The sequence below is a fragment of the Oncorhynchus masou genome, chromosome 16 (genome assembly GCF_036934945.1).
Source record: "Oncorhynchus masou masou isolate Uvic2021 chromosome 16, UVic_Omas_1.1, whole genome shotgun sequence".
NCBI lineage: Eukaryota > Metazoa > Chordata > Actinopteri > Salmoniformes > Salmonidae > Oncorhynchus > Oncorhynchus masou.
The window spans coordinates 42,151,658-42,168,547 of NC_088227.1; the positions used below are offsets into that span (position 1 = coordinate 42,151,658).

At 36.9% G+C, this 16,890-nt stretch overlaps 1 protein-coding gene across 4 annotated transcripts in view; it reads left to right on the forward strand.

Annotated features, from left to right (window-relative positions):
* Positions 1–16,890, forward strand: part of abcd4 (ATP-binding cassette, sub-family D (ALD), member 4) — a 56,410-nt gene that overhangs the window by 10,400 nt on the left and 29,120 nt on the right. For all 4 annotated transcript variants that reach the window (XM_064991705.1, XM_064991706.1, XM_064991707.1 and 1 more), the window contains exons 11-12: positions 63–152; positions 881–1,026. In XM_064991705.1, coding sequence (XP_064847777.1) covers positions 63–152; positions 881–1,026 — 236 coding nt within the window. The remainder of the gene's footprint in view (positions 1–62; positions 153–880; positions 1,027–16,890) is intronic.

A 16,890-nucleotide genomic window follows, 5' to 3' on the forward strand; every position in this document is an offset into this window, starting at 1 on the left:
CCGTTTATGTGTGTGTGGTAACACCCAGAAGCTTATTTTCATGCTGTGTGTGTTGTGGGCAGGATAGGAGAGCTGAGGGAAGTAATGGATGATATCTTGAGGACACGTTGTGACTACGACCATGCATCGGGAGATTCCTACGACTTTGACAGGTAAAACAACAGCAGTATGTTCCGTTAAGCAGGCTTCCATGCTCCAGAGTACTCTAACAGGCTGCAGTATGTTCCGTTAGGCTTCCATGCTCCAGAGTACTCTAACAGGCTGCAGTATGTTCCGTTAGGCTTCCATGCTCCAGAGTACTCTAACAGGCTGCAGTATGTTCTGTTAGGCTTCCATGCTCCAGAGTACTCAGAGCACAGTAATGGGTTTTGAAGGTAGGATTACGAGTGCAATCACAAAGCGGAGAACGCTGAAAGGAACAAAGCAAAAGATTTTCTCCCCTCTCCTATGTTTGGTATTTTTACATGTTAGTCATTTTGCAGATGTTCTTATCCAGAATGACATACAGGAGCAATTAGGGTTAGGGTGCACATCGACCTTTTGGTTACTGGCACAATGCTCTTAACCACCACTAACCGCTACCTGCTAGGCTACCTGCTAACCACTAGGCTACCTGCTAACCACTAGGCTACCTGCTAACCACTAGGCTACCTGCTCACCACTAGGCTACCTGCTCACCACTAGGCTACCTGCTAGGCTACCTGCTAACCACTAGGCTACCTGCTAACCACTAGGCTACCTGCTAACCACTAGGCTACCTGCTCACCACTAGGCTACCTGCTCACCACTAGGCTACCTGCTGGGCTACCTGCTAACCACTAGGCTACCTGCTAACCACTAGGCTAACTGCTCCTCCTCTTCACCTCCCATCCCCATCCAGTGACAAGGTCCACAGTGGTCCAGTAGACACAGCCTTCATCCTGGACTGTGTGTCCTACAAAAGTCCCTTCTCTGAGCAGCTGCTGGTTGAAGAGCTGAGTATCAAGATCAGCCAGGGCTCCAATCTGCTGGTGGTGGGAAACACAGGTAGGTAGACTGGTATAATATGCAGGTAGGGGTAGACAGGAATATTATAATATACAGGTAGGGGTAGACTGGTATAATATACAGGTAGGGATAGACTGGTATATTATACAGGTAGGGGTAGACTGGTATAATATAATATACAGGTAGGGATAGACTGGTATATTATACAGGTAGGGGTAGACTGGTATAATATACAGGTGGGAGTAGACTGGTATATTATACAGGTAGGAGTAGACTGGTATAATATACAGGTAGGGGTAGACTGGTATATTATAATATACAGGTAGGGGTAGACTGGTATATTATAATATACAGGTAGGAGTAGACTGGTATATTATAATATACAGGTGGGGGTAGACTGGTATATTATAATATACAGGTAGGGGTAGACTGGTATATTATAATATACAGGTAGGGGTAGACTGGTATAATATACAGGTAGGAGTAGACGGGTATATTATAATATACAGGTAGGAGTAGACTGGTATAATATACAGGTAGGAGTAGACTGGTATATTATAATATACAGGTGGGGGTAGACAGGTATAATATACAGGTAGGAGTAGACTGGTATATTATAATATACAGGTGGGGGTAGACTGGTATAATATACAGGTAGGAGTAGACGGGTATATTATAATATACAGGTAGGAGTAGACTGGTATAATATACAGGTAGGAGTAGACTGGTATATTATAATATACAGGTGGGGGTAGACAGGTATAATATACAGGTAGGGGTAGACTGGTATATTATAATATACAGGTGGGGGTAGACTGGTATAATATACAGGTAGGAGTAGACGGGTATATTATAATATACAGGTAGGAGTAGACTGGTATAATATACAGGTAGGAGTAGACTGGTATATTATAATATACAGGTGGGGGTAGACAGGTATAATATACAGGTAGGGGTAGACTGGTATATTATAATATACAGGTAGGAGTAGACTGGTATATTATAATATACAGGTAGGAGTAGACTGGTATAATATACAGGTAGGAGTAGACTGGTATATTATAATATACAGGTAGGAGTAGACTGGTATATTATAATATACAGGTAGGAGTAGACTGGTATAATATACAGGTAGGAGTAGACTGGTATATTATAATATACAGGTGGGGGTAGACAGGTATAATATACAGGTAGGAGTAGACTGGTATAATATACAGGTAGGAGTAGACTGGTATATTATAATATACAGGTGGGGGTAGACTGGTATAATATACAGGTAGGGGTAGACTGGTATAATATACAGGTAGGAGTAGACGGGTATATTATAATATACAGGTAGGAGTAGACTGGTATAATATACAGGTAGGAGTAGACTGGTATATTATAATATACAGGTGGGGGTAGACAGGTATAATATACAGGTAGGGGTAGACTGGTATATTATAATATACAGGTAGGGGTAGACTGGTATATTATATAATATACAGGTAGGAGTAGACTGGTATAATATACAGGTAGGGGTAGACTGGTATATTATAATATACAGGTAGGGGTAGACTGGTATAATATACAGGTAGGGGTAGACTGGTATATTATAATATACAGGTAGGAGTAGACTGGTATATTATAATATACAGGTAAGAGTAGACTGGTATATTATAATATACAGGTAGGAGTAGACTGGTATAATATACAGGTAGGGGTAGACTGGTATAATATACAGGTAGGAGTAGACTGGTATATTATAATATACAGGTAGGGGTAGACTGGTATAATATAATATACAGGTAGGAGTAGACTGGTATAATATACAGGTAGGGGTAGACTGGTATAATATACAGGTAGGAGTAGACTGGTATAATATAATATACAGGTAGGGGTAGACTGGTATAATATACAGGTAGGGGTAGACTGGTATAATATACAGGTAGGAGTAGACTGGTATATTATAATATACAGGTAGGGGTAGACTGTTATAATATACAGGTAGGAGTAGACGGGTATATTATACAGGTAGGAGTAGACTGGTATATTATACAGGTAGGAGTAGACTGGTATAATATACAGGTAGGAGTAGACGGGTATATTATACAGGTAGGAGTAGACTGGTATATTATACAGGTAGGAGTAGACTGGTATATTATACAGGTAGGAGTAGACTGGTATAATATAATATACAGGTAGGGGTAGACTGGTATAATATAATATACAGGTAGGGGTAGACTGGTATATTATAATATACAGGTAGGGGTAGACTGGTATATTATACAGGTAGGAGTAGACTGGTATAATATACAGGTAGGAGTAGACTGGTATAATATACAGGTAGGGGTAGACAGGTATAATATACAGGTAGGGGTAGACTGGTATAATATAATATACAGGTAGGGGTAGACTGGTATATTATAATATACAGGTAGGGGTAGACTGGTATAATATACAGGTAGGAGTAGACTGGTATAATATACAGGTAGGAGTAGACTGGTATAATATAATATACAGGTAGGAGTAGACTGGTATAATATACAGGTAGGGGTAGACTGGTATAATATACAGGTAGGGGTAGACTGGTATAATATACAGGTAGGGGTAGACTGGTATATTATAATATACAGGTAGGGGTAGACTGGTATATTATACAGGTAGGGGTAGACTGGTATAATATACAGGTAGGAGTAGACGGGTATAATATACAGGTAGGAGTAGACTGGTATAATATACAGGTAGGAGTAGACGGGTATAATATACAGGTAGGAGTAGACTGGTATAATATAATATACAGGTAGGGGTAGACTGGTATAATATACAGGTAGGAGTAGACGGGTATAATATAATATACAGGTAGGGGTAGACTGGTATAATATACAGGTAGGGGTAGACTGGTATATTATAATATACAGGTAGGGGTAGACTGGTATATTATACAGGTAGGGGTAGACTGGTATAATATACAGGTAGGAGTAGACGGGTATAATATACAGGTAGGAGTAGACTGGTATAATATACAGGTAGGAGTAGACGGGTATAATATACAGGTAGGAGTAGACTGGTATAATATAATATACAGGTAGGGGTAGACTGGTATAATATACAGGTAGGAGTAGACGGGTATAATATAATATACAGGTAGGGGTAGACTGGTATAATATACAGGTAGGGGTAGACTGGTATAATATACAGGTAGGGGGTAGACTGGTATAATATACAGGTAGGAGTAGACTGGTATAATATACAGGTAGGAGTAGACGGGTATATTATAATATACAGGTAGGGGTAGACTGGTATAATATACAGGTAGGGGTAGACTGGTATAATATACAGGTAGGGGTAGACTGGTATATTATACAGGTAGGGGTAGACTGGTATATTATAATATACAGGTAGGGGTAGACTGGTATATTATAATATACAGGTAGGAGTAGACGGGTATATTATAATATACAGGTAGGGGTAGACTGGTATAATATACAGGTAGGGGTAGACTGGTATAATATACAGGTAGGGGTAGACTGGTATATTATACAGGTAGGGGTAGACTGGTATATTATAATATACAGGTAGGGGTAGACTGGTATAATATACAGGTAGGAGTAGACGGGTATAATATACAGGTAGGAGTAGACTGGTATAATATACAGGTAGGGGTAGACTGGTATATTATACAGGTAGGGGTAGACTGGTATAATATACAGGTAGGAGTAGACTGGTATAATATACAGGTAGGAGTAGACGGGTATATTATAATATACAGGTAGGGGTAGACTGGTATAATATACAGGTAGGGGTAGACTGGTATAATATACAGGTAGGGGTAGACTGGTATATTATACAGGTAGGGGTAGACTGGTATATTATAATATACAGGTAGGGGTAGACTGGTATATTATAATATACAGGTAGGAGTAGACGGGTATATTATAATATACAGGTAGGGGTAGACTGGTATAATATACAGGTAGGGGTAGACTGGTATAATATACAGGTAGGGGTAGACTGGTATATTATACAGGTAGGGGTAGACTGGTATATTATAATATACAGGTAGGGGTAGACTGGTATAATATACAGGTAGGAGTAGACGGGTATAATATACAGGTAGGAGTAGACTGGTATAATATAATATACAGGTAAGAGTAGACTGGTATATTATAATATACAGGTAGGAGTAGACTGGTATAATATACAGGTAGGGGTAGACTGGTATAATATACAGGTAGGGGTAGACTGGTATAATATACAGGTAGGAGTAGACTGGTATAATATACAGGTAGGAGTAGACGGGTATATTATAATATACAGGTAGGGGTAGACTGGTATAATATACAGGTAGGGGTAGACTGGTATAATATACAGGTAGGGGTAGACTGGTATATTATACAGGTAGGGGTAGACTGGTATATTATAATATACAGGTAGGGGTAGACTGGTATATTATAATATACAGGTAGGAGTAGACAGGAATTTTATAATATACAGGTAGGGGTAGACTGGTATATTATAATATACAGGTAGGGGTAGACTGGTATATTATAATATACAGGTAGGAGTAGACTGGTATATTATAATATACAGGTAGGGGTAGACTGGTATAATATACAGGTAGGAGTAGACTGGTATAATATACAGGTAGGGGTAGACTGGTATATTATAATATACAGGTAGGGGTAGACTGGTATATTATAATATACAGGTAGGAGTAGACAGGAATATTATAATATACAGGTAGGGGTAGACAGGTATATTATAATATACAGGTCGGAGTAGACTGGTATAATATACAGGTAGGGGTAGACTGGTATATTATAATATACAGGTAGGGGTAGACTGGTATATTATAATATACAGGTAGGAGTAGACTGGTATATTATAATATACAGGTAGGGGTAGACTGGTATAATATACAGGTAGGGGTAGACTGGTATATTATAATATACAGGTAGGGGTAGACTGGTATATTATAATATACAGGTAGGAGTAGACTGGTATAATATACAGGTAGGGGTAGACTGGTATATTATAATATACAGGTAGGAGTAGACTGGTATATTATAATATACAGGTAGGAGTAGACTGGTATAATATACAGGTAGGGGTAGACTGGTATATTATAATATACAGGTAGGAGTAGACTGGTATATTATAATATACAGGTGGGGGTAGACAGGTATAATATACAGGTAGGGGTAGACTGGTATATTATAATATACAGGTAGGGGTAGACTGGTATATTATATAATATACAGGTAGGAGTAGACTGGTATAATATACAGGTAGGGGTAGACTGGTATATTATAATATACAGGTAGGGGTAGACTGGTATAATATACAGGTAGGGGTAGACTGGTATATTATAATATACAGGTAGGAGTAGACTGGTATATTATAATATACAGGTAAGAGTAGACTGGTATATTATAATATACAGGTAGGGGTAGACTGGTATATTATACAGGTAAGAGTAGACTGGTATATTATAATATACAGGTAGGGGTAGACTGGTATAATATACAGGTAGGAGTAGACTGGTATATTATAATATACAGGTAGGGGTAGACTGGTATATTATAATATACAGGTAGGAGTAGACAGGAATATTATAATATACAGGTAGGGGTAGACTGGTATATTATAATATACAGGTAGGGGTAGACTGGTATATTATAATATACAGGTAGGAGTAGACTGGTATATTATAATATACAGGTAGGGGTAGACTGGTATAATATACAGGTAGGAGTAGACTGGTATAATATACAGGTAGGGGTAGACTGGTATATTATAATATACAGGTAGGGGTAGACTGGTATATTATAATATACAGGTAGGAGTAGACAGGAATATTATAATATACAGGTAGGGGTAGACAGGTATATTATAATATACAGGTAGGAGTAGACTGGTATAATATACAGGTAGGGGTAGACTGGTATATTATAATATACAGGTAGGGTACACTGGTATATTAAAATATACAGGTAGGGGTAGACTGGTATATTATAATATACAGGTAGGGGTAGACTGGTATAATATACAGGTAGGGGTAGACTGGTATATTATAATATACAGGTAGGGGTAGACTGGTATAATATACAGGTAAGAGTAGACTGGTATATTATAATATACAGGTAGGGGTAGACGGGTATATTATAATATACAGGTAGGGGTAGGCTGGTATATTATACAGGTAAGAGTAGACTGGTATATTATAATATACAGGTAGGGGTAGACTGGTATATTATACAGGTAGGGGTAGACGGGTATATTATAATATACAGGTAGGGGTAGACTGGTATATTATAATATACAGGTAGGGGTAGACTGGTATAATATACAGGTAGGGGTAGACTGGTATAATATACAGGTAAGAGTAGACTGGTATATTATAATATACAGGTAGGGGTAGACTGGTATATTATACAGGTAGGGGTAGACGGGTATATTATAATATACAGGTAGGGGTAGACTGGTATAATATACAGGTAGGGGTAGACTGGTATAATATACAGGTAAGAGTAGACTGGTATATTATAATATACAGGTAGGGTTAGACTGGTATATTATACAGGTAGGGGTAGACGGGTATATTATAATATACAGGTAGGGGTAGACTGGTATAATATACAGGTAAGAGTAGACTGGTATATTATAATATACAGGTAGGGGTAGACTGGTATATTATACAGGTAAGAGTAGACTGGTATATTATAATATACATGTAGGGATAGACTGGTATATTATACAGGTAGGGGTATACAGGTATAATATACAGGTAGGGGTAGACTGGTATATTATACAGGTAGGGGTAGACAGGTATAATATACAGGTAGGGGTAGACTGGTATAATATACAGGTAGGGGTAGACTGGTATATTATAATATACAGGTAAGAGTAGACTGGTATATTATAATATACAGGTAAGAGTAGACTGGTATATTATAATATACATGTAGGGATAGACTGGTATATTATACAGGTAGGGGTATATACAGGTAAGAGTAGACTGGTATATTATAATATACAGGTAGGGGTAGACTGGTATATTATACAGGTAAGAGTAGACTGGTATATTATAATATACATGTAGGGATAGACTGGTATATTATACAGGTAGGAGTAGACTGGTATATTATAATATACAGGTGGGGGTAGACAGGTATAATATACAGGTAGGAGTAGACTGGTATAATATACAGGTAGGAGTAGACTGGTATATTATAATATACAGGTGGGGGTAGACTGGTATAATATACAGGTAGGGGTAGACTGGTATAATATACAGGTAGGAGTAGACGGGTATATTATAATATACAGGTAGGAGTAGACTGGTATAATATACAGGTAGGAGTAGACTGGTATATTATAATATACAGGTGGGGGTAGACAGGTATAATATACAGGTAGGGGTAGACTGGTATATTATAATATACAGGTAGGGGTAGACTGGTATATTATATAATATACAGGTAGGAGTAGACTGGTATAATATACAGGTAGGGGTAGACTGGTATATTATAATATACAGGTAGGGGTAGACTGGTATAATATACAGGTAGGAGTAGACTGGTATATTATAATATACAGGTAGGGGTAGACTGGTATAATATAATATACAGGTAGGAGTAGACTGGTATAATATACAGGTAGGGGTAGACTGGTATAATATACAGGTAGGAGTAGACTGGTATAATATAATATACAGGTAGGGGTAGACTGGTATAATATACAGGTAGGGGTAGACTGGTATAATATACAGGTAGGAGTAGACTGGTATATTATAATATACAGGTAGGGGTAGACTGTTATAATATACAGGTAGGAGTAGACGGGTATATTATACAGGTAGGAGTAGACTGGTATATTATACAGGTAGGAGTAGACTGGTATAATATACAGGTAGGAGTAGACGGGTATATTATACAGGTAGGAGTAGACTGGTATATTATACAGGTAGGAGTAGACTGGTATATTATACAGGTAGGAGTAGACTGGTATAATATAATATACAGGTAGGGGTAGACTGGTATAATATAATATACAGGTAGGGGTAGACTGGTATATTATAATATACAGGTAGGGGTAGACTGGTATATTATACAGGTAGGAGTAGACTGGTATAATATACAGGTAGGGGTAGACAGGTATAATATACAGGTAGGGGTAGACTGGTATAATATAATATACAGGTAGGGGTAGACTGGTATATTATAATATACAGGTAGGGGTAGACTGGTATAATATACAGGTAGGAGTAGACTGGTATAATATACAGGTAGGGGTAGACTGGTATAATATACAGGTAGGGGTAGACTGGTATAATATAATATACAGGTAGGGGTAGACTGGTATAATATACAGGTAGGAGTAGACTGGTATAATATAATATACAGGTAGGAGTAGACTGGTATAATATACAGGTAGGGGTAGACTGGTATAATATACAGGTAGGGGTAGACTGGTATAATATACAGGTAGGGGTAGACTGGTATATTATAATATACAGGTAGGGGTAGACTGGTATATTATACAGGTAGGGGTAGACTGGTATAATATACAGGTAGGAGTAGACGGGTATAATATACAGGTAGGAGTAGACTGGTATAATATACAGGTAGGAGTAGACGGGTATAATATACAGGTAGGAGTAGACTGGTATAATATAATATACAGGTAGGGGTAGACTGGTATAATATACAGGTAGGAGTAGACGGGTATAATATAATATACAGGTAGGGGTAGACTGGTATAATATACAGGTAGGGGTAGACTGGTATAATATACAGGTAGGGGTAGACTGGTATAATATACAGGTAGGAGTAGACTGGTATAATATACAGGTAGGGGTAGACTGGTATATTATAATATACAGGTAGGGGTAGACTGGTATAATATACAGGTAGGGGTAGACTGGTATATTATAATATACAGGTAGGAGTAGACTGTTATATTATAATATACAGGTAAGAGTAGACTGGTATATTATAATATACAGGTAGGAGTAGACTGGTATAATATACAGGTAGGGGTAGACTGGTATAATATACAGGTAGGAGTAGACTGGTATATTATAATATACAGGTAGGGGTAGACTGGTATAATATAATATACAGGTAGGAGTAGACTGGTATAATATACAGGTAGGGGTAGACTGGTATAATATACAGGTAGGAGTAGACTGGTATAATATAATATACAGGTAGGGGTAGACTGGTATAATATACAGGTAGGGGTAGACTGGTATAATATACAGGTAGGAGTAGACTGGTATATTATAATATACAGGTAGGGGTAGACTGTTATAATATACAGGTAGGAGTAGACGGGTATATTATACAGGTAGGAGTAGACTGGTATATTATACAGGTAGGAGTAGACTGGTATAATATACAGGTAGGAGTAGACGGGTATATTATACAGGTAGGAGTAGACTGGTATATTATACAGGTAGGAGTAGACTGGTATATTATACAGGTAGGAGTAGACTGGTATAATATAATATACAGGTAGGGGTAGACTGGTATAATATAATATACAGGTAGGGGTAGACTGGTATATTATAATATACAGGTAGGGGTAGACTGGTATATTATACAGGTAGGAGTAGACTGGTATAATATACAGGTAGGAGTAGACTGGTATAATATACAGGTAGGGGTAGACAGGTATAATATACAGGTAGGGGTAGACTGGTATAATATAATATACAGGTAGGGGTAGACTGGTATATTATAATATACAGGTAGGGGTAGACTGGTATAATATACAGGTAGGAGTAGACTGGTATAATATACAGGTAGGGGTAGACTGGTATAATATACAGGTAGGGGTAGACTGGTATAATATAATATACAGGTAGGGGTAGACTGGTATAATATACAGGTAGGAGTAGACTGGTATAATATAATATACAGGTAGGAGTAGACTGGTATAATATACAGGTAGGGGTAGACTGGTATAATATACAGGTAGGGGTAGACTGGTATAATATACAGGTAGGGGTAGACTGGTATATTATAATATACAGGTAGGGGTAGACTGGTATATTATACAGGTAGGGGTAGACTGGTATAATATACAGGTAGGAGTAGACGGGTATAATATACAGGTAGGAGTAGACTGGTATAATATACAGGTAGGAGTAGACGGGTATAATATACAGGTAGGAGTAGACTGGTATAATATAATATACAGGTAGGGGTAGACTGGTATAATATACAGGTAGGAGTAGACGGGTATAATATAATATACAGGTAGGGGTAGACTGGTATAATATACAGGTAGGGGTAGACTGGTATAATATACAGGTAGGGGTAGACTGGTATAATATACAGGTAGGAGTAGACTGGTATAATATACAGGTAGGAGTAGACGGGTATATTATAATATACAGGTAGGGGTAGACTGGTATAATATACAGGTAGGGGTAGACTGGTATAATATACAGGTAGGGGTAGACTGGTATATTATACAGGTAGGGGTAGACTGGTATATTATAATATACAGGTAGGGGTAGACTGGTATATTATAATATACAGGTAGGAGTAGACGGGTATATTATAATATACAGGTAGGGGTAGACTGGTATAATATACAGGTAGGGGTAGACTGGTATAATATACAGGTAGGGGTAGACTGGTATATTATACAGGTAGGGGTAGACTGGTATATTATAATATACAGGTAGGGGTAGACTGGTATAATATACAGGTAGGAGTAGACGGGTATAATATACAGGTAGGAGTAGACTGGTATAATATACAGGTAGGGGTAGACTGGTATATTATACAGGTAGGGGTAGACTGGTATAATATACAGGTAGGAGTAGACTGGTATAATATACAGGTAGGAGTAGACGGGTATATTATAATATACAGGTAGGGGTAGACTGGTATAATATACAGGTAGGGGTAGACTGGTATAATATACAGGTAGGGGTAGACTGGTATATTATACAGGTAGGGGTAGACTGGTATATTATAATATACAGGTAGGGGTAGACTGGTATATTATAATATACAGGTAGGAGTAGACGGGTATATTATAATATACAGGTAGGGGTAGACTGGTATAATATACAGGTAGGGGTAGACTGGTATAATATACAGGTAGGGGTAGACTGGTATATTATACAGGTAGGGGTAGACTGGTATATTATAATATACAGGTAGGGGTAGACTGGTATAATATACAGGTAGGAGTAGACGGGTATAATATACAGGTAGGAGTAGACTGGTATAATATAATATACAGGTAAGAGTAGACTGGTATATTATAATATACAGGTAGGAGTAGACTGGTATAATATACAGGTAGGGGTAGACTGGTATAATATACAGGTAGGGGTAGACTGGTATAATATACAGGTAGGAGTAGACTGGTATAATATACAGGTAGGAGTAGACGGGTATATTATAATATACAGGTAGGGGTAGACTGGTATAATATACAGGTAGGGGTAGACTGGTATAATATACAGGTAGGGGTAGACTGGTATATTATACAGGTAGGGGTAGACTGGTATATTATAATATACAGGTAGGGGTAGACTGGTATATTATAATATACAGGTAGGAGTAGACAGGAATATTATAATATACAGGTAGGGGTAGACTGGTATATTATAATATACAGGTAGGGGTAGACTGGTATATTATAATATACAGGTAGGAGTAGACTGGTATATTATAATATACAGGTAGGGGTAGACTGGTATAATATACAGGTAGGAGTAGACTGGTATAATATACAGGTAGGGGTAGACTGGTATATTATAATATACAGGTAGGGGTAGACTGGTATATTATAATATACAGGTAGGAGTAGACAGGAATATTATAATATACAGGTAGGGGTAGACAGGTATATTATAATATACAGGTCGGAGTAGACTGGTATAATATACAGGTAGGGGTAGACTGGTATATTATAATATACAGGTAGGGGTAGACTGGTATATTATAATATACAGGTAGGAGTAGACTGGTATATTATAATATACAGGTAGGGGTAGACTGGTATAATATACAGGTAGGGGTAGACTGGTATATTATAATATACAGGTAGGGGTAGACTGGTATATTATAATATACAGGTAGGAGTAGACTGGTATAATATACAGGTAGGGGTAGACTGGTATATTATAATATACAGGTAGGAGTAGACTGGTATATTATAATATACAGGTAGGAGTAGACTGGTATAATATACAGGTAGGGGTAGACTGGTATATTATAATATACAGGTAGGAGTAGACTGGTATATTATAATATACAGGTGGGGGTAGACAGGTATAATATACAGGTAGGGGTAGACTGGTATATTATAATATACAGGTAGGAGTAGACTGGTATAATATACAGGTAGGGGTAGACTGGTATATTATAATATACAGGTAGGGGTAGACTGGTATAATATACAGGTAGGGGTAGACTGGTATATTATAATATACAGGTAGGAGTAGACTGGTATATTATAATATACAGGTAAGAGTAGACTGGTATATTATAATATACAGGTAGGGGTAGACTGGTATAATATACAGGTAAGAGTAGACTGGTATATTATAATATACAGGTAGGGGTAGACTGGTATAATATACAGGTAGGAGTAGACTGGTATATTATAATATACAGGTAGGGGTAGACTGGTATATTATAATATACAGGTAGGAGTAGACAGGAATATTATAATATACAGGTAGGGGTAGACTGGTATATTATAATATACAGGTAGGGGTAGACTGGTATATTATAATATACAGGTAGGAGTAGACTGGTATATTATAATATACAGGTAGGGGTAGACTGGTATAATATACAGGTAGGAGTAGACTGGTATAATATACAGGTAGGGGTAGACTGGTATATTATAATATACAGGTAGGGGTAGACTGGTATATTATAATATACAGGTAGGAGTAGACAGGAATATTATAATATACAGGTAGGGGTAGACAGGTATATTATAATATACAGGTAGGAGTAGACTGGTATAATATACAGGTAGGGGTAGACTGGTATATTATAATATACAGGTAGGGGTACACTGGTATATTAAAATATACAGGTAGGGGTAGACTGGTATATTATAATATACAGGTAGGGGTAGACTGGTATAATATACAGGTAGGGGTAGACTGGTATATTATAATATACAGGTAGGGGTAGACTGGTATAATATACAGGTAAGAGTAGACTGGTATATTATAATATACAGGTAGGGGTAGACGGGTATATTATAATATACAGGTAGGGGTAGGCTGGTATATTATACAGGTAAGAGTAGACTGGTATATTATAATATACAGGTAGGGGTAGACTGGTATATTATACAGGTAGGGGTAGACGGGTATATTATAATATACAGGTAGGGGTAGACTGGTATATTATAATATACAGGTAGGGGTAGACTGGTATAATATACAGGTAGGGGTAGACTGGTATAATATACAGGTAAGAGTAGACTGGTATATTATAATATACAGGTAGGGGTAGACTGGTATATTATACAGGTAGGGGTAGACGGGTATATTATAATATACAGGTAGGGGTAGACTGGTATAATATACAGGTAGGGGTAGACTGGTATAATATACAGGTAAGAGTAGACTGGTATATTATAATATACAGGTAGGGTTAGACTGGTATATTATACAGGTAGGGGTAGACGGGTATATTATAATATACAGGTAGGGGTAGACTGGTATAATATACAGGTAAGAGTAGACTGGTATATTATAATATACAGGTAGGGGTAGACTGGTATATTATACAGGGTAGACTGGTATATTATAATATACATGTAGGGATAGACTGGTATATTATACAGGTAGGGGTATACAGGTATAATATACAGGTAGGGGTAGACTGGTATATTATACAGGTAGGGGTAGACAGGTATAATATACATAGACTGGTATAATATACAGGTAGGGGTAGACTGGTATATTATAATATACAGGAGTAGACTGGTATATATAATATACAGGTAAGAGTAGACTGGTATATTATAATATACATGTAGGGATAGACTGGTATATTATACAGGTAGGGGTATATACAGGTAAGAGTAGACTGGTATATTATAATATACAGGTAGGGGTAGACTGGTATATTATACAGGTAAGAGTAGACTGGTATATTATAATATACATGTAGGGATAGACTGGTATATTATACAGGTAGGGGTAGACTGGTATATTATACAGGTAGGGGTAGACAGGTATAATATACAGGTAGGGGTAGACTGGTATAATATACAGGTAGGGGTAGACTGGTATAATATACAGGTAGGGGTAGACTGGTATAATATACAGGTAGGAGTAGACTGTATATTATAATATACAGGTAAGAGTAGACTGGTATATTATAATATACAGGTAGGGGTAGACTGGTATATTATAATATACAGGTAAGAGTAGACTGGTATATTATAATATACAGGTAGTAGACTGGTATATTATAATATACAGGTAAGAGTAGACTGGTATATTATAATATACAGGTAGGGGTAGACTGGTATATATTATACAGGTAGGAGTGGACTGGTATATTATAATATACAGGTAGGGGTAGACTGGTATATTATAATATACAGGTAGGAGTAGACTGGTATATTATAATATACAGGTAGGGGTAGACTGGTATATTATAATATACAGGTAGGGGTAGACTGGTATATTATAATATACAGGTAGGGGTAGACTGGTATATTATAATATACAGGTAGGGGTAGACTGGTATATTATAATATACAGGTAGGGGTAGACTGGTATATTATAATATACAGGTAGGGGTAGACTGGTATATTATAATATACAGGTAGGGGTAGACTGGTATATTATAATATACAGGTAGGGGTAGACTGGTATAATATAATATACAGGTAGGGGTAGACTGGTATATTATAATATACAGGTAGGGTAGACTGGTATATTATAATATACAGGTAGGAGTAGACTGGTATAGACTGGTATAATATACAGGTAAGAGTAGACTGGTATATTATAATATACAGGTAGGGGTAGACTGGTATAATATAATATACAGGTAGGGGTAGACTGGTATATTATAATATACAGGTAGGGGTAGACTGGTATATTATAATATACAGGTAGGAGTAGACTGGTATATTATAATATACAGGTAGGGGTAGACTGGTATATTATAATATACAGGTGGGGGTAGACAGGTATAATATACAGGTAGGGGTAGACTGGTATATTATAATATACAGGTAGGGGTAGACTGGTATATTATATAATATACAGGTAGGAGTAGACTGGTATAATATACAGGTAGGGGTAGACTGGTATATTATAATATACAGGTAGGGGTAGACTGGTATAATATACAGGTAGGGGTAGACTGGTATATTATAATATACAGGTAGGAGTAGACTGGTATATTATAATATACAGGTAAGAGTAGACTGGTATATTATAATATACAGGTAGGGGTAGACTGGTATAATATACAGGTAAGAGTAGACTGGTATATTATAATATACAGGTAGGGGTAGACTGGTATAATATACAGGTAGGAGTAGACTGGTATATTATAATATACAGGTAGGGGTAGACTGGTATATTATAATATACAGGTAGGAGTAGACAGGAATATTATAATATACAGGTAGGGGTAGACTGGTATATTATAATATACAGGTAGGGGTAGACTGGTATATTATAATATACAGGTAGGAGTAGACTGGTATATTATAATATACAGGTAGGGGTAGACTGGTATAATATACAGGTAGGAGTAGACTGGTATAATATACAGGTAGGGGTAGACTGGTATATTATAATATACAGGTAGGGGTAGACTGGTATATTATAATATACAGGTAGGAGTAGACAGGAATATTATAATATACAGGTAGGGGTAGACAGGTATATTATAATAT